Here is a 20,718-nt window from a genome sequence, read left to right as displayed (position 1 = left end):
GGCCGAGAATTCTTAAACCAATGCCCAAAATTGATTGATTTTAGCTATTGGATCGAGTTTTTGAGCTTGCAAGAGGCTATTTCAACTCGGTTCAAAATGTATGCTCGTATGTATTCCAATAACATTGTAGTTTGAATTTCACTAATTTGATGTTATAAAGTTACATAAAGGAAATTTTTGTACATGAAACACCATCTCAACCCTAAATTTGCTATTTGTGAAAAGGTTGAAATTGTTCCTATTCTCTTGAAGAAGAAGCATACAAAGTAATTTACAATACCATACGATATGTATTAACCTAGTTAATGAGGACTAAACATGGAAACCAACTCTAAGTACAAATAATTACAAAAGAGAACTTCAAAACATACACTAACACACAACATTTTTATATAAACCTATTCCAAAAAAATAAAACAATCTTTTTACAAAGAATGGTTTTTAAAATATCGATTAGTCTCATTGTGATGCACATACATTAACCTTCAGCGAGTAATGGTGTAGGTGAAGCATAAAACCGTTCTTCCTTGTTTCCCCTTAACTTATTGGCACCTTGGTCATCAACATTACCATCGGGCATAGTTCCTTGTGTACTACTTGGACCATTTATATTTGGACTCATATCACCTGAAAATATTCATTACAAAAGTAAGCAAAAATACCCGAAGAACGTGACTATAAAGTTGCATATGTTGAAATGCAAGCTATGTAAACGCCACAAAAAGACCATTATAAACAAATTGGTGTATCAATAATCCGACCTGTATGTGGCATACGTCTATTACGCCTTATGACCAAAAAGCCCATGATAGCTGCAACAATGAAGAATATTGGAATAGTGATTCCGAGTATTACTGGTAATTTGCTGGTTTGCTTTTTATTTTTGTTGTTCCCGGGGCAAGACTTAGCATTTGTACATAACAAGGGGTTTCCTGTAAGTCTGTGGAATAATTGACAGAAATAATATATTAAAAAAGATTAATAGAAATTAAGAACTGATTAAAAAAAACTTACGAAAGATTTAAATTGGAATTTGTTGATAGTGATCTTGGGATGGATCCACTAAACTGATTATCTGCCAAATACCTAAAAAAGGTGAATTCATTAAAAATTAGGAAAGTTATTCTTGAAAGTAGAAAATAACAAAAATGTTTTTCTTTTAAATATTAGAGTTTACTACAATTTTATATACAAAACCCACAAAAAATAAGAAATAAAACTTACAGCTGCTTGAGATTTGGCAAGTTGCCAATAAAATCAGGAATTGGACCGGTCAAGCTATTATTATGAAAATCTCTACATAATAAAAATAAAAGTTATTCGATAAACATGGGATAATATCTTAAAGAGTAAATTACACGAATGATGCATATGGTTTGGGATAATTTGTGCGTTTGGTCCCTAACTTATTTTTTTAACTTGGAAGGTCTTATTATTTGTTTTTGTTACACGTTTGGTCCCTACTGTTTGTTTTTGTTACACACTAGGTCCCTGTCTTACCTAAAAAGACTATTATTTAAATAGAAAAAAATGATGAGGTACGTAAGATAAGGTGATGGAGTAGGGTTGGGGGTGTGTTTATTTACATAAATTAAAATATCAAGGGCAAAATAATCTTTTTAGGTAAGTCAGAGACCAAATGCGTAACAAAAACAAACAATAAATACATGTTAAGTTAAAATAAATAAATTAGAGACCAAATGTATAAAAGTATCCTAAACCATAGGGACCATTCGTGTAATATACTCTAAATTAACCATTGAAAAACATTTATCTAATTAATTTCTAAACTCACATTATCTCAAGAGCATCCATTTTGCTAAAGTCAGGAAGTGGCCCAGAGAGGTTGAAACCAGTAAGATTTCTGGAAAATAAATAAATTTAGAACACTTCAAATTGAAATTTAAAAAAAAAACTATATCCAAACTTTCAAAGAGATGTAAAGTTTACAATGATGTCACACGAGGTGTGGCGTCATCGTTGCAATCTATCCATTCCCATGAATATGGGGAAGGGAGACAAGGATCTCCTCCCCATTCTTGCAAAACGTCAAATGCTTTTTGGAGAGAAAATAAACCTTCAACTACATAATGCGAAAAAAAAAGAAAATATCAAAATAAGAACATATGTCATATATATAAAATGAAAGTTAAAATTTTTTAAAAAAGTTAAATACATATTAGAAAAAATACCATCATTGTTGTTGGTTCCATTAGTTAGGGCGTCACTAATCGAGTAAACCTCAGCGGCATTAATAAGAGGGGGGAGTGTGGCACCGATAGGGTCTAGTGAGAAGTTAGTGTTTGGGGTCACTGTAATATTACTTATGAAATAAACAATCACATTTCTGAAAGGAGGTATTATCGCAAGTGAGAAGGGTAACCCATTTTCTAAAACCCTGAAAGATCGTATATTTGTAGAATTGACTTCTTGAATCTCTGAGAAATACCAATTTATGTAGAGAGGGTAACGAATGGGGTAATCAATGGTAGGTAATCCTAGGGTTATCATTTGACTTGTGTTTGGTACCATGATTGCATGCTTTAGGACCTCTTGAGGAGGATTATTGGGCACACCGACATTGATCACAGATGCATCGGATTTCATATTGAGTAGTCCATTACCACCAGGTGAGGGAAGCCATATTCGATCATAAGAGTCTGCTGGAAACCTTAAAATAAACAATAGTTCACATATTTTAGTTCATGATGCAAAAATCTGATAAATGATAACACATTTAACCTAGAGGGTATCAAAAGTTGGCTTCAAACGGAAAGTATAGCCACATTTCATTGGAAGTATCGAGTTCAAGTCATTGCTCTTGTTTGTTCTTCTTTTTTCAAAAGACATCTATATTTCTTAAATGATTTATAAACATCATATATTAACTAGACAACATATTGTTCAAATAACAATTTACAGGGAATCAAACTAACGTCTTAGGCCACCTTATATTTGTTAGTCCATTATTGATTTATTTCAACATTTCTATCGTGTAACCATTAAAAATTGTTTTACATATTTAAATATTTCCAAAATAAATGAAAACACAAGTTGGGAATAATATAGTTGCATACCTTGTAGTTTCATTTGTAGCATAAGCAACCCTCGCATTCATGAACAACGCGTAATTTGTGTCGACATATTTGTTAACTTGTGAGTCGACACTACGTACTTCAAGAGCCGATATAAATGGAAAATTGTTGGGCCTCGTTTGCGCCACACATACACTAATAACTTTCCTTTTCACAACATAAATAGCTTCGTATATTTTTACTTGAGAAGTATTTACAGATATCCAAAAGTTCCCATCAAAATGTAGATCAAATATCGGAGGATTTGACTTTTGGTCATAGTTCCCATAGTTGAAACTTGCACGAACCAAAACTTTTCCTCCCTCTTCTGCTTCTATAGAATAACAGTTCTTTTTACGGGTGGTGAAAACCCTCAAGGTGTCCATAACATGAGATGCCGAGTAGTTCGAATGCACAACGTGTGTAACACCATTTGATATTAAGTCAACATCTCCTTTCCAAACTATCGAGTTTTCATCCGTGAAAGAATCCGAAGCCCCACAATCGATGCTCACAAACACTACAAATATTATCAATCTCAAAAATCCCGCATTACATATAAGTTATAATGACAAATTAAATACCATATACATCAAATCAGTTTGATGAGAGTAAGCTTACCTTTGCCCAAGACTGAGATAGTGCATAGAGATAAGAGAAGAATTAGAAGCCGTAAATGGTCAGCCATGGAGGAGGGAGAGGAGGTTTGGAGGAGGAAGGAAGGTGATGAAATGGGAACTTATGCTCTGAATTGTTTGGTGAATCGAAGTTAGGGATTCCAAAAAAAAAAAAAACTTTTGTTATGTCCAAGTTGTAATAAAAGATTTGATCGAGTACCCGTTGACCCATGACATTTGTGATATTATGTTTTGTACCTATCTTAATCTAATTTACTTATTTATATATTTTAATTTTAATTTCAAATCATTTATAGGCAACTGAGTTGACTTGGTTTATATTTGGTAAATATGAGTACGTAATTAATAAATTAAGCTTACATGAAAATGGATCAAATAGTTTGAATTGATTCGAAGTATATTCAAATACATGAAATCTTTTTAATAATCTTGGTTTAACCTATTATTCATTATAAAAATATATACTTTTTAGTTTTTATCATCATATCCAACCCATTAATTATTAGTAAAATGAAAATTTAAACAATTTTTTATGTAAATCAACCACCTTTGAATCAATCAATGTGAAGTAATCTAAAAAACGACATTTATTGACTCTATGGTAATCTTTATCTACCATTTAAGAAGAAAAAAGGAATATTAATACATGAAAGGATCAATTTTCGTTGAAGTTTACATGCAAGCGTTGACTTTAAACAATGAAAGTAAACGTTATGAAAAGAAAAACATATTCTCGCTTTTTTTTCTTTTTTCTTTTTAAGGAAAAAAACGGCACGTTCTCGCTGTTGAGGCCTGTGTACACAGTCAGAAACAACGGCCGCACTGTTTAAAATCCCGAATCAAGGGTGGAATCGTTTACTTTTTAATATATCAAGTCAGCGGCCCAAAAGTCAAATTAAAAAAAAAAAAAAAAAAAAAAACAAACAAACAAATATTGGAGTAAATTACAGAAATGGTCCTGAGGTATGCACTTTTGGTCCAAATTATTGGAAATTGATGCCAACGGTCCCTGTATTTTCCAGATCGATCACATTTGGTCCCTATAGTTGCTGCTATAGTTGCTGCCGTCTACAAGTATCCGTTAAAATCCATCATGAGACTTGCACACATGGGGTTTTTAGTCTTTTAAACCATTTCTCCCTATAGTTGTTGCCGTCTACAAGGGTCCGTTAAAATTCACTACCATGTTTTCAACGTTAATGACAGTTCCCTTTACAATATTTTGCACTTACAGTTATATAATTAGACGATTCCCTTTACAATATTTTACACTTACAGTTATATAATTAAATTCTTCATCTGTATTTTGATTACAATGAACATTATGATTCATTAGTTGTTTTATATCCAAATAACTTCTTTGATGTTTATATAATTATGAATAATGTTAAGATCGATCATTTTATAAGTTACAATTAATCTCCATCCCTGAGAAAAATCATCCATCTTTTCATCTTAATCCCCCAAATTGATTTGATATGATATGTGTTGAACCAAAAGATCTACAAAGAAAATACTTCACGATAACGAATGACTACCATCTGTTCTCTTTCAAATTAAGTAATTGTTAGTCGGTATTGTAGTCGGGGTCAGATCATCTTCCTTCGCTGATGTTTTCAATGCTAATGATGGTTCCCTTTACAATATTTTACACTTATAGTTGCATATAAGTAAATTCTTCTCCTGTATTTTTGTTACCATGAACATTCTAATTCATTAGTTGTTTAATTTCCAAATAACTTCTTTGATGTTTGTATAGTTGCAAAAGTTTTCTAGAAGTAACTAATCCAAGACACTTATGTGATTTAATGCATTTTTAATCGAAATGTTTTTAATAGTTCCATGGTTGCCTCTATGTCCTAATGTTATCTCATTCCTAATCGATTGTTTCAACTTAGGAAACCCCGAAGCATTATTCAGGAAAGGAACGGTATTATTGGAATTATCATTAGGTTTACATTAATCTAACATAGATTTTTATTACATATACAATATTTCAATTTGGAAGATGTTGGAGTACTTAAATATGACATTTGAGAACGGACGTACAAATGATGAATAATTTTCAATCTTCATATTTAATTTATATCTAACTAGAAGAATATTTGTGTATTGCATAAAATACGTTAATTTGATTAAAATATTGAAAATACATGTTATAAATAACCACAATGTTTTATTAAATTTGAATTAAGAATCAGTACACTTGACTGTTATAGAAATATCATGATTATTTTAAACTTATGATAAAATAGGTCAATATTAAAACCACATCATCTCAATAGTCTTATGTACACATTGCAGATTAAAATGAAAATATATTAACATTATATTTAAAATTAACTTATTTTTTAAATATAGACTTGGTGTATTTTTCTTCTATATTTATTTAATATTATGATTTATGTTTTGAATTTAACATAATATTTAAATTAAAAAATTAAATGTATTAGGTTAATAATTATAAAGAAAATGTTTTCAAAAAACAAATTAATATTTAGTTTATATTTTGAATTTAACACCATATATAAATTAAAAAATAAAATATATTATGTTGAAAAAGTTAAGCATTATATTATATATATAATTAAATTCCAAAGGATTTATGAGCAGTGAAGTTTAGATATAAGAAATTGGCCACCAAAGTTTTTAAATTTTATTGTTAACCACAATACTTTGAAGGATTTGCAATTTAATCCAAAAGCAACAGTGCAGCGTACCCTTTTCTAGTTTATTTTTAAACCAGAAATGGTTTTTGTAGTTTAATAGTATTACGGTTTTAGTCAAAGCTTTCAATAATTAAATCCCAAAGGATTTATGAACAATGAAGTTTCGGATATAAGAAATTAGCCACCAAAGTTTTTGAATTTCATAGTTAGCCACAATACTTTGAAGGATTTGCAATTTAATCCAAACGCGGCAGTGTCGCGTACCCTTTTCTAGTTTATTTTTAAACCAGAAATGATCTTTGTAGTTTAATAGTATTACGATTTTAGTCAAAACTTTCAATTTGTATTAATTTCGTACCTATGGTTTTAGTTTTTGCTCAATCAACCTACCTTTAAATTTGTTAGAACTTTATGTTAAATATTGGTGGATTGACACTTTTACCCTCACTGCACATTTAGTCGGTTCCCCTTAAATGATAAAAGTCGGCGCCCTTCCCCCTCAAATGTTGAAACTCGTTAATATTGAAATTAGAATAATAAATAATTTAATATATTAAAATAGAAGTTAAAAAGCTAAACGTTTCAAATTAATATGGTTAAAAAATAGGGAAAATAACGTTGTAACGCTACAATGTTTTGAGTTTTGTTCGAATCAGTCTCTTAACTTAATTTCTTGCTTTTTAAGGGAATAAGATCCATTTTGTCAGGTTAATTTGGCTGTTTGTAAGATATGAAGGGGTAACCCGGTTACCCTTGTCATGTTATTTCATGAAATGCCATGTAACTGCCTTTCCCTACCACGACTGTATAAATATCATCAAAATACATCAAAGTAATATAAAAATGCAGAAAGATGTGGCGTGTACACTACAATCATCCCGGGTTCTTCCCCTTCGAACCATAAGTATCCAAAACATAAACTGAAAATCGTAAGTACAAAGCTTAGTGAGTTCCCTAAAATACCACATACCATACATATAAAACGTATAATAGGCCCCGCTCAACATTGGGCCCCACTCAGTAAATAGATCTATCAGTCATCAGGCCATACTTGGTAACCATGCAACACATAAATACATGCAAAAATCATACAGATAAATGCAAATCACAAAGATAAATAGCATACAATATAATCATCAGGCCTCACCTGGCATCGGCCCCGCCCGGTACACATAAAACACATAACACATAACACATGCAAGAGTTACACATACAACTAGCATACTAATCATAACAAACTATGGGCTGATATTAGTGCCTTTGACCCATTAAACATAGTGAGGAAACTTACCTCTAACTGCTGAATCTCTTAAATAAATCTCGGTCTGCTGGTCCAGAAAATCCTCGCGCTAACATCATCAAATAATATCTAATTAATAATTTGATATCGACCTATAATCAAGAATCTAAGTTAGTTGTCTAAAATTCAGGGTAAAAGACCCTTTTACCCCCTTTATTACTTGGCCCAAAACTAAGGCCCAAGCCATCTATACAAAAGGCCCAAATTCCTTAAATGTCATTATAAGGCCCAATAAGGCCCAACTTCATAATTGGGCTCCAAAATCATCATGGACCCAATACCAAGAAAACCCATAATCCAATCATAGCCAAAATTCAGAAATCCAATGGCCCAACAAGGCCCAAACCTTAAAAGCCCAAGATATGGCCCAAACCGAGAAAGTCGAATTGAAAGTCAATATGTTGAGTATGCTTAGCGTACTCATTTCGGGGCCAATACACGCACCGTGCCTTTTGGGTACGCCCAACGTACTCCCCAAATCACTAATCCACTCCATTAAACACTTAATCAGTTGAGACCTCTAGCTAAACTCTCAGATTTGATCCTAAAGGATGACTTAATACGTAAAGTTGGCAACTTTACACCTATACATGACTTAATGGGACCTAACACTCAAAAAGAAGCTTGATAAGGCTCTTAACACTTGCATGGGCCAATATCTTTCATAATTTTTGCATTTTTATGAACAAGGAACCTCCATGGAGCTAAGATCTAACATCTATGGCTTCTAGAGTAGATTAAAAGCTCAACTTTAGCTCAAAAGACCCAAAAATGCATAAACATGTCCCAAAACTAGATCTAGAACAATGAACCATGGAGTAGAGAACTTTATACCTCAAATTGCTTGCAAAGATAATGATGAATCTGTATCTACAAGCCCAATCTACTCCAAAACAACCACCAAGAGTTCTTCTTCTTCTTTCACTAAAACACCACCAAATTTCACTTTTAACCTTAAAACTCACAAGAGGCACTTAGGGTTTCATTTTTAGGGTATAGGGTGATGGTGGCTAGTCAATAGAATGTCCAAAGATGGTTTAAGTTGTTTAAATAGGGTGCAAACCATAAAAATTAGGGTTTGCTCCTACACCACGTACGCCCCGCGTATGCTGGTGAAGTCCCCAACCAGAAACGGAGCAAAATGAAAAGGATTTTGCATTAAGGGGCTAAAAGGAAATTTACCAAATTACGAATGTTACAATTCTCCTCCACCTGAATCATACTTCGTCCTCGAAGTCCATTGCCCCAAACAACTTTGGGTAGTGCTCTTTCATTTCGTCCTTCGGCACCCATGTCCATTATGAACCCCTGCGCTGCTGCCACTAAACTTTCACCAGCTCAACAACCTTGTTCTTTAAGGTTTTCGTCTTCCAGTCGAGAATCATCACCGGTCTCTCGATATAATTTAGACGATTATCCACCTTAATATCCTCTAATGAAACCACCACAGAATCATCCATTAGACATTTCCGTAACTAAGAGACGTGGAACGTGCTATGGATCTGACTAAGCTCCTCGGGAAGATACAAGCGATAAACAACCCGCCCCACCCGAGCCAAACCCCTAAAACGACTGATGTACATGGGGCCCAATTTTCCCCTCTTCCTGAATTAGATGACACCTTTACAAGGTGACACCTTCAGGAGAACCATGTCCCCAACTTGGAACTCTAGATCTGATCGATGCTTGTTGGCATAACTATTCCGCCTGTTTGGAGTCTACTCCGAACTTGCTGAATCAACTCGGTAGTCTTGAGTACCACTTCGGTACTCCCCATGACTCATTGACCGACCTCACCTCAACATATCGGGGACATGTATTTCCTCCCATAGAGCATCTCAAAAGGGTGCGGATTAATTGTAACACCCTGTTTATTAGATAAATAAATTAATGATTGTATAATAGCCCTAAAATCAATAATCATATAGCATGGTGTTGGATTCAAGGAGTAATTGTCATAATTTTAGTAGTCAAGGGTTAAAAATGTAAGTTTTAGATTCACTTTGTAAATATTTATGAAGATGGGGGCTCTATAGTAATTATTGGGACCTAATTTAAAAAGGAATTTGATATAAGGGACTGGAAGTGAATTATGGCCAAAGTTCCCATGTGACCGGGTATAAACCCATCACTTCCTCCTAACCCTAACCCTTAGGTGCATCGGGCGTCACTCGTGTTCACTAGCCGCCATCATCCCGTTTTCCCCTCTTGCGTTCCGATCAGATGGAGTTTCATCGACCGCCGGTTGCTGCCTCACTATCAAGACGCCATCACAACCATTGTTGCCAGTGACGCCATAAGCGAACGAAGAAACCACCTGGGCGACGTCGGGGCAGCGTGATAGCGTTCTTGGATGCTCCTTCTCCTTTCTCTTCTTCTGCTCCATCTTCAGCCACATCGCCGGTGTCACTAGGGCCATCGAATGTTTACCCTAACCGCTACTGGTGCTGTTAGCACTGCTACATCGATGTGGTCATTACTTCTTCTACTGACAAGAGTGAGGTCCGACTAGTTGTGCGTCGCTGCTGTCATCATAAATCGTTGTTGTTGATTCCATTCGACGACAACAAGGTCGCCGCCTGCTACCTTGATGATTTGTGCCTTCGCCGCCACCTTCCTTGTTCCTGTTGCGTCGTCTCAGGTTTGCTACTGCCGAAGATTTCGTGAACTGTAAGGACTGACCACTGCCACCACCGTGAGGTGGTGGCTGTCATCGCAGTGTGCCACCAGGTGGGTGGCTAGGGTTGTTTTGTAATTAGTTAGGGAATATGAGTGTTATTTTTGTGATGTATGATTGGGTTTGTTGACCGGAAAATCAAGAGAAGCCACCGCCGGCCACCACTAGGGTGGCTGTGTGTGTGTGTATTAGTTAGTGTGTGTGTGTGTGTTTATTTTGGTTCAAAGCATTGTAACTGTAATCAGCAAGAATAATGAGAAAAAAAAAGAACCAAACCACCACCGTGGGGTGGTGGCCGCCGCCGCAAGCCGCCATTGACCACCACTACCCGAGGTGGTAGTAGACGGTGCCCCTTTAGCAAACCCTAATGGGCTTAGAGATTGTTTTGGGCCTATTGGGCCATGTTTGGGGTGGAAAACCCAAATTATGAGTATTTGGGCCTTGGACTTATCTGGACCCACTTTTGGGCCATTGGGATTAGATTGTATACTAAGCCCAATTATTCCATATAACTTATCTAGTAGAATAAAGGACTTAATGGACTAAGTCCTTAAGGGGCTAAGTGAGAAAACCCTAATCTTTGAGAATTTATTAGGACACACACGAGAATTATTTAATAACTCAAAATATTAAATAATAATCATTGGCAAAAATTAATCTAAGCAATACTGGACTTAATGGATTAAGTCCTTAATGGATTAAGTTCTTAATGGGTTAAGTAAGAAACACTTAGCCCTAATTGTTATTTTATGTGAAACCCTAATTTCACTTGGGCTTTGTGTTGGGCCTTTTAATTGAGCTTTGGTAATTGGTTATTAATGAGCCATTCAAGAATAATCAAATAGACTAGAATAATTAGTTGGGCTTAGGGTAAGGCCCATATGAAGGATTGGGCCCAATTTGGAAAATTGGGCCAAAGTTTGGGTCTAGATGGTTGTATGATATTGGGCCCTTAGAATGTGACATGTTGGACTGGACTGAACAATTAGGCCTTAAGGGAAGTCCATGTAGAGGTTTGGGCCCAATTTGGAAAATTCGGCCATATGTTGGGCTTTAAGCCATGGTTGGACTTTTGGGCCTTTAGATTGGGCCTTGGGCTTGAATCTAGCCAAGTTAGGGGTAGAGTAGTCTTTTACCCCAAGCATGGACTCATGGGTATATGTGTTGGAACCCAATTATTAATTGGGTGTTATTTTGATATTGACAGATCGGGAATCTATCATCCAGCAGCTATGGTTTTGTCAGCGGGACTTCAACAGTGTGAGGTGAGTTTTCCTTCTTGTAGAAACGGGTCTACGTCCACAATGCCAACCCGTTTAGTTAGCAGTAGTTCCGGACCTCGGTCCGATACAGTAGTTAGATTGCTTGATGCCTTTGTGATTCAAACATGTTTTGTATTATGTGTTCCGAAATTCGGTCCGATGCAGTATGCAGTATATGTGCTTATGCTAGTTGATATGTTTATGCTATGCTATGTTATGCTCAGTCAGTTTTCGGACTTCAGTCCGATGCAGGGGACAAGGTCCCAGTCAGTTCCGGATTTCAGTCCGATGCAGTTAGTTCCAGATTTCGGTCCGATGCAGGGGACAAGGTCCCAGTCAGTTCCGAATTCGATCCGATGCAGTTTTCGGACTTCGATCCGATGAAGAGGGCAAGACCATGGTTAGTTCCGGACTTCGGTCCGATGCGGTTTCCGGACTTCGGTCTGATGCAGTGGGCAAGGCCCAGTATGTGTTTATATGTTATTGTATGGTATGTGGTAGTTTAGCAGAGCTCACTAAGCTTCGTGCTTACAATTCAGTTTTGGTTTCAAGTACTCAGTTTCAAAAGATGAGCTTGGGAAGATTGCAGTGCACACACCATTTGTCCAGCCCGGGATGTTTATACTCTGATATTTTGAGATACACTGTATATGATATTTATACGATGTTCGATGACTAAGGTTCTATTATTAAATTAAAACGAAATTTTTAGACTGTATTTTTGGGATGTTACATCAATGCTGGCGTGATAACTGTTGTTATACAAAAACTCCGCCAAAGGGAGATGCATATCTCAACTCCCATCGAAATCCAAAACACACGCCCAAAGCATATCCTATAAGGGCTGAATGGTCCGCTCTGCTCTAACCGTTAGTCTGCGGGTGGAAGGCCATACGAAAAATGAAGACGAGTACCCAACTCGACGTGGAACCTCTTCCAAAATCTGAAAGTAAACCGGATGTCCCTGTCTGAAACCACATAAATCGGCAACTCATACTTTACCACGAACTCCCTGATGTATACCTTAGCCAACTTCTCCGCATAGATACTCTCTTGAATCGGAATAAAATGCCGCTCTTGGTCAATCGATCTACGATGGCCCAAATCGAATCCACTCCACACGTAGTCCGAGACAACTTTGTAATGAAATCCATGATAACATCCTCCCATTTCCAAACGGGAATATCTAACGGCTGCATATTACCATGAGGCCGCTGATGCTTGACCTTGACTTCCCTGCATGTCAAGAATATTATGGTTATTGTTAGACCCTTCATCTCCAGAAAACGAATGCTATATCCACAAATCTTGCGATGCAACAACTTCTAGTATTATAGTCGGCTCACCTATATCACCTCAGGTAAATTGACCATGCCACGTAGTTAGACATTTTCCCCACGCCAAGTCCATCCCAGAGGGTGGGCGATAGGGGCGACCGTCCAGGGCCAATCTTTTAAAGGGGCCTTAATTTTTTTTTTTTTATTTTTTTATTTTTATGGAAATTGTTATATTTAGAAGATAGTATAGATAGTTTTCTTTTAATTATTGATTTATTATAAAAAAACTTGATAACATTTATGTATTTTAAGGATCCATTTTTTTCTCTCTTGTCCTGGGCCAAAAATATGTTTGGAACGGCTCTGCGCCACGCGACATACGCGTAATCAAGGCTACCGATCAATCCTAAAAAAATCCATTCCTCTCTTCCTGTGCCAAATACAATCTCTCAATATCACATGCAGTAGGTTTGCACAAATATTCTTCGTTAAAAACCTCATACACACATATGTACAAAAATAATCTACACATTCAATTACGGTCATTTCATATTTTTAAGTACTCGTCTGATGTATCAAAGGCTATACCGTATAATAAATATCTAAGTGTACTCAGACATTTTTGTATAGTACTAAAGCCCATTCTACCTCTAGCATCTAGTTTATGTTTAAAATAATCATATCTCGCCTCAAATACTAATACGTAAAAATAACGCTCTATAAATATAATTATCAGCAAAATAATCACACAATAATAGTTCATGTACGCCTTAACGATCTCGATTGATGACCGCTCTCGTACACGTTACATTTGTATGTTCTTCATTGTCTATGTGTTACACAACATTAAAGAACTTTGATATAAGTTCTTTATCATCATCCGAATCAAAATTTATAAAAAAAAATCCATCTAGGTGATATTTTAAATAAAAGAGAAGAATGATTTTGAAAATATAGAGGCCAAATGTTGTATTTATATAGGTAAAATTTATTTACAAAACAGCAAGTTTTTGAACGTTCAACAGTCCCTTCCCTCTCATTGGTCATGCTCCTCCGTCCTCTCCACCACATTCGAATAATCTAATGCGTGTACAAAAAATGCATATATTTATAGTTTGATCAAGATGTTTTTTCGCTGCAAATTTGGTTAACGAAATTGGATTAGATAAGGTCAAATTAACATGATTTTGGTAGCAATTTTGTGATGGTTATCGATTATTCTTTTTGTATCCATTGTATGATATATTAAAGTCACTTCTACATATTTCTGTGTTTGTTGATATTTTGTTTCAATATGGAAGGAAATCTTTTCGAATTTGGTTGATTTTGTTTACATTGATGGCTGATGGGCAAAGGAGCCCAAAACCACTATTTACTAACATCATGTTTTTCTTTAAAATCACATATAGTGGCAATGAAGGCCACCCTTAAAACTACTAATTTAATATTTTGGGCCCTTGTTGGGCTGTGGGTGAGTGGCTAACATTGGTATAGATAGTGTTTGGTTAGATCATAGATGGAATAAGATAAAGAATGAAATGGTTCTTTCCGTAGGAATAAACAAAATACGTTTGGTTTGCCTTATCGAATGGAATGGAGCATTCCTCCTTCCATCTTGTAATTTTCATTCTGTGATGGATCGAAAGAAAGAAATAACTACGTAACCTAATTTTATTTATGTAATTTTCTTGACTTAAGTTTTTACTTGTTTTATTATATTAGTTAATTTTTTTTTTAAATCATGAAATATTTTGTTATTATTATTAATATTTATAGTATCATAACTATTTGGGGTTTAGTGGCTTTTACTATGTTTAATTTATTATTTTCACAAGTAAAAGTTCGTTAATTATAAAATGGTCCTCAACTTTTTGATTTTTACCTTGTTTAGTCCAATATTGAAACACTTATCAGTTTTGGTCTTTATTTTAAGTTTTCATTTTGATTTTGGTACTTATTTCAAGCTTTCATATCGATTTTGGTCCTTATTTCAAGGTTCTTCACCAAAATGTTTCAGTTTCAGAAAACAACACAAAGTCTAATTTTTGTAATTTACGCTTATAATTAAAACATGTATTTAATGTTAAAATTATGATTGTACTTATATATAATACAAAAACCAAATGAAAATTCATTCATTTGCTAAAAACTAACAAAAAAATGATCAAGGATTCGTTTCATTCCAAACTACAAACAAACCCTTATAGTTATTCTTTTGAACTTTATTATTATTATTATTATTTATTTATTTATTTATTTATCAAAAAGAAGTGGTTCTAATTGTTGGTGAATTGATTTAGACTATGTTTAACATACTAACTAATAATTGAAAAAGGGATAATGATTTGGGAGGGTAATAAGGTTTCCAGCTTGTCCGTATTAGGTCACTAAGGTTTTTTTTGTGCGTATTAGACCAATATGGTTGTTATTACCGTTTAAAAATAGTCCTTTTACCGGTTTTAACGGGTAAAAAGGACTATTTCTAAACGGTAATAACAACCATATTGGTCTAATACGCACAAAAAACCTTAGTGACCTAATACGGACAAACTGGAAACCTTATTACCCTCCTAAGTCATTAACCCTAATTTTAAAGACATTGAGAATATATGACCATCAACAGTAAACTACTTCGTTTAGAACTCGTGTCGTCCCATATAACCTACTACTCCTCTATATGGTGAAGCTCTTCATCTATAGTCGTCCCTTTGGGGACATCCGATAAAATTGGAACGATACAGAGAAGATTAGCATGACCCCTGAACAAGGATGACACACACAAATCAAGAAATGGTCCAAATTTTTTTTTAACACTAATTCACTTTTCAAATGCTAATAGAGTTCAATTGTAATTCTTACGTTTCAGTAGTTCATCTACTGAAGTCATAATCAGACAACATGTGGATTCTATGGTCAGATTGATCTTCTTGTTGATGTCTTCAACCATTTGTGGCAAGTAAAAGTGATCTTTCTTTCTATAAAGTCTCCTTTAAGTTTTTTACTTTTCCTGTTATTAAGTTTCATGCTTTATAAACTTCCGTTTATGTGTTGTATATAGCCTGTATATGTTTGTTTATGTGTTGATTTTGATTAATTTTGCAACTTCAGTTTCTTAGTTCATGTTGTGGTTATGCTTTTTATAAAATAATTGATAATAGACATCATCTGCAAGTCCCTGTTGGTTTTACATTTCCATTCGTTATCAAATGTAGACATTGATGGGAGGTATCAAAGTGAGATTTTGTTTTTGTACATATGGATGTGTTCATGTAAACATTTAAATGACAAAAAAGAAGTTATTGATAAAAATGTTGCATATTTATGTAATGAAGATCATCAATCATATGAGTTTCTGGACTTAGAAGTTCTGGAAGGGTTGTGAGATAAGTTTAAATGGAAGCAACTATGTTCAGTCAAACAAATCAGTCACATTGATTAGTAAGCATGTTTTCTAAATAATTAGGGTTAATGACTTAGGAGGGTAATAAGGTTTCCAGTTTGTCCGTATTAGGTCACTAAAGTTTTTTTGTGCGTATTAGACCAATATGGTTGTTATTACCGTTTAGAAATAGTCATTTTTACCCATTAAAATCGGTAAAAGGACTATTTCTAAACGGTAATAACAACCATATTGGTCTAATACGCACAAAAAAAACCTTAGTGACCTAATACGGACAAGCTGAAAACCTTATTACCCTCCCAAGTCATTATCCCAATTGAAAAACTAGTTGTTACATAAAAAGTTAACATATAGCTGATAAAAAATAACGTTTGGTAAAATGAATTGAAAAACTAATTAAAATATATAAAATTACATCAAAGGATATGTAAGAGTATGTGTTTCTATAATTAATTAAGGGGGTGTATTTGGAAAAAAAAAAACTCTTAAAAAGATAGTCTAAGTAGTTTTTCAAAAAACTAGCTTATAAACTATTTTTTAACTTACCAAACACAACTACATAAAAAAACTCGAAAAATAAACTAGATATGACGTGCCAAACACAACCTTAGATTTAGGCAGATGTGGACCAGGTTTATAAGAGTTATAGATTAATTACTATTTACACTAAAAATTAAACCATTTTGGTGAAAAAAAAAAGTTTAAAAAAAGGTAATTTTATTTGATTGACTTAACATAGGTACATGATATCTTCAAACATGGGCGATGTGGCATCCGTATTTTTTACTGCTGCTATCTCGTCATCGGATTATACGTCGGAATCCTCATCATATGGTTCACTCGCAATTCCTTCTTCGGAATCGACCACACTCTTGTCACCTACTCCCAGCTTTCAAACCGGGACCAATGCAATTCCTGGTTGGATTTCACCGTCTCACCTTTCACAGCCGGAGACCGGGTTTTCAATTCCGATTCCGACCCTTGCGATTACTTCCGGAATGGAAAAATCAAAGCCATTACTCTTTCCCTTTCCGTGCTTGTCGCGATTGAGATGTTTAATTCCTTAATTGATGAGATTTTTAGGCTTTCAAAGCACAAGGCAGAATAAATCTTTTGGAAAAAAACATTTTTGATAGAAATTAATTAGTCAATTAGGAGAGCTTATTTATTTATTTTTTCCTATTCATGTTTTCAGAGTTTTAGCAGCGACAATTTTTGGCGCCAAATCTAAAATATATTAATGTATGTTTTACATATCGGCTAGTAGACTGTATGCAGAACAAAAAGGAATCTTAAGTTATCAATTAGTGATGGATGATCACGACTACTAAATAACAGGAGACTCGGTCCATATATCCAAATAATCGAATAAGACAAGCTTTTTGGTTATATATATATATATATATATATATATATATATATATATATATATATATATATATATATATATATATATATATATATATATTAAAAATGTGAAGTGTTGTCATAAATCTTTCAAAACACAAGTACATTCTTCCTAACACTCAATACATTCAAATTTATTTTGATAGATTTACAAAGTATACTCATTTAAAAATCTTTAGGTTTTACATACATGAATCATGATAATTTTAACACTTTCATCAAGCAACATGACCCTCAATTAAGAAATAGATGGTACCCACAGATACAAATATATTGTTTATCCCTTGTGGTTTTGATTTGAGCTCATGTTGGTGGAATCTTTTATTTTAAAACAATTTTCGTATCTGGTTCCGTATCCAATCTGACATGTTCTTATTTGAAGAAAAAGTCATTAGAAAACATTCATTATTGTTCTCGTCTAACAGAATGTCGACAAAATGTACCAACTCCCCTATGGATAAAAAAGAAACATTCGAGGTCCCAAACACAACTAGTATATAGCTCGATTATGCATGTATGACTCCCTTTGTCGTTTTCATATAAAACAGATAGCAAAGCCCAAAAGGAAAGAAAAATATCTTATTACAAATGCTTAGAATATTGCAGGCAGTATAATTTACTCTAAAGAGCCAAAAAGACCATGAATTTACGTTCATGTTTCATGCAAAATACTGAATCTTACGTGTGGTTTAGTTTGAAAAAGTCTCTAAGGAATTATCCTGGAAATTAGTATTTATACACGAGCCAGAAAGCCGATATGAGGACACAGATACAGAACTAGCCATGAGCCATTGGAAGCTTTTTCTCGCTTTATTCATTCTACATGCTCATGGAGATCATATCTTCACAGGAGCTGTTGTTTTTCGTGAGTACATAGGAGCTAACTTTGACAATGTTCGATTTTCCGATGTACCCATAAACCCTAATATCCAGGTCCATTTCATCCTTTCTTTTGCCATTGATTACACCCTTGGATCCTCCCCCACACCAACCAACGGAAAGTTTAATATCTTCTGGGATTCCGACAATCTCAGCCCCTCTCAGGTTCTTTCAATCAAACGCCAACATTCGAATGTTAAAGTCGCGTTAAGCATTGGAGGGGACAGTGTGGGAAGTCGTTCTGTTGATTTCACTGCTTTCTCGATAGATTCATGGGTATCTAACGCTGTTTCTTCCCTCACTCGTGTTATAAAACAATATCATTTAGATGGAATCGATATCGATTATGAGCATTTCGATGCTTCACCTACCATCTTCGCACAGTGCATAGGACGACTTGTGACGACTCTAAAGAACAATCGAGTCATTTCATTTGCTTCAATTGCTCCATTCGATGATGGCGAAGTTCAGAGGCATTACTTAGCTCTATGGAGGAGTCATGCACGTGTTTTCGACCACGTCAATTTCCAGTTTTATGCTTACGATAGAGGCACCACTGTGGCTCAGTTTCTCAGGTTCTTTGATGAGCAGGCGTCTAATTATGATGGTCGTAAGTTGTTAGTCAGCTTTAGCACTGATTCGAGTGGCGGCTTAAAACCAGACAAAGGGTTCTTTACGGCGTGCCAGAATCTTAAGAGAAAGGGAAAACTGAACGGCATCTTTGTTTGGTCTGCAGATGATTCGAAAGCCAGTGGATTCAGGTTCGAGAGACAATCACAAGCATTGTTAGCAAACTCTTATAAGTAGAAGGCATATTAGAGAGTGATCATGGATGCTTTTGAACTAGAGTTATAGTTAGGTTGCAATATTTACTTGTTATTGGAAAGATCATGTACTGATCATCAGCAGTGTAGTTCATGTGTATGTCTCTTTTAAGTGTTCATGCAGCTCCTATCCTCCATGTCATCCAATGTATTCAACACCATGTTCGTAGTGTCGTTCAAATAATGTGTTATTCTTGGGATGCCTTCTGGTGCATTGAAAATTTGCTTTCCACAACGTCTTCAAGAAATATGGTGGAAAAGCACAAACATAATTAAGCGTCTAAGTCTTAAGGATTAAGGAAAACAAACTGAGGCGGAAATAGCCTTCCCACCCTCAAAAGCGCCTGTTTTGCACGACCCTGACCCCAAATTCTCCCCTTTCTGACCCCTATCCCAATCTAGTTTCCACCCACGTTAACTCATTTCCCCCTAATTCCCCGTTAACCACGTTTAACCTTATATAACACATTTTCACTTGTTTATTTGGTTTAACTTTAAATCTTATCATAATTATTCAAATACAAAACATATATATATATATATATATATATATATATATATATATATTATACTATTACTCTAATTATGGTAATATTTATTTTTGAAAATACAATAGCTAAATATAATGTAATAATTTCGAAGCCCCCGTTATCTATTGGCGAGGGGGCTCCGCCCCCGACCTTGAAAACTAAATGAGGTTAAAACTCAACCCGCACCCACCCCCGAACCTGATAACATTGTAAAGATATCCCATATGGAAATAGGTGGGGTCGGGTTCTCACATATTTTTGATATTTTTATCATGTCCCTTGTCGAGTTTATACTTCTCATATGTAACTCTCATATGTTACTCGATCCTTACTAATCTACGCAAACTGTTTCTCTCTTCAAAATATGGCATTTACAAGTTGTAAATCATTCAACTTTTACTACCAATCATTATTTTGCTAGAAGGGTTTGTTGTAGATATTTTTGAATAACATAATCAATTCCAATTTTAAAACTATATATATATATATATATATATATATATATATATATATATATATATATATATATATATATATATATGGGAAGGTTCACTTAAGAATAAAAAGAAGTAGAGATCTTGAGATTAAACATCAGCTACATATTTCGTATTTGCCGTTCTAATGCTCCAGCGTACCAGCAACAATGATGTATGCCTAATCATAAATGATTATATGGTAGAGATGTATAATCATACAGGATTATACATGTTTATACGTATATGCATAATTATAAATTATTATACATATATGTCTGTTCACAAATTGAGTAATCATAAATGAT

At 34.5% G+C, this 20,718-nt stretch overlaps 1 protein-coding gene, 1 non-coding gene and 1 pseudogene across 2 annotated transcripts; 2 read left to right on the top strand and 1 right to left on the bottom strand.

Moving 5' to 3' along the window:
* Positions 1 to 214: 214 nt before the first annotated feature.
* LOC145014242 (LRR receptor-like serine/threonine-protein kinase IOS1) lies at positions 215 to 3,862 on the bottom strand. The gene is made up of 9 exons (XM_078972622.1): positions 3,696 to 3,862; positions 3,078 to 3,594; positions 2,193 to 2,671; positions 1,951 to 2,083; positions 1,796 to 1,864; positions 1,225 to 1,296; positions 1,015 to 1,086; positions 762 to 940; positions 215 to 627 (listed from the first exon to the last, which is right to left on the bottom strand). The coding sequence occupies exons 1-9, from the start codon at positions 3,760 to 3,762 to the stop codon at positions 479 to 481; spliced, it is 1,737 nt and encodes a 578-aa protein (XP_078828748.1). The 5' UTR covers positions 3,763 to 3,862; the 3' UTR covers positions 215 to 478.
* An 11,737-nt stretch (positions 3,863 to 15,599) lies between these two features.
* On the top strand, positions 15,600 to 15,702 carry LOC145018973 (U6 spliceosomal RNA). Its single transcript, XR_013667297.1, has one exon. It is a non-coding gene; the product is annotated as a U6 spliceosomal RNA (small nuclear RNA).
* Positions 15,703 to 18,338: 2,636 nt separating this feature from the next.
* On the top strand, positions 18,339 to 19,591 carry LOC145014170 (chitinase 2 pseudogene; annotated as a pseudogene).
* The last annotated feature ends 1,127 nt before the right edge of the window (positions 19,592 to 20,718 follow it).

This window comes from Lactuca saligna, chromosome 9, assembly GCF_052625555.1.
Source record: "Lactuca saligna cultivar CGN05327 chromosome 9, ASM5262555v1, whole genome shotgun sequence".
NCBI lineage: Eukaryota > Viridiplantae > Streptophyta > Magnoliopsida > Asterales > Asteraceae > Lactuca > Lactuca saligna.
Note: the sequence above shows the minus strand (reverse complement) of the source record. Positions and strands in the feature narration are given on the sequence as shown.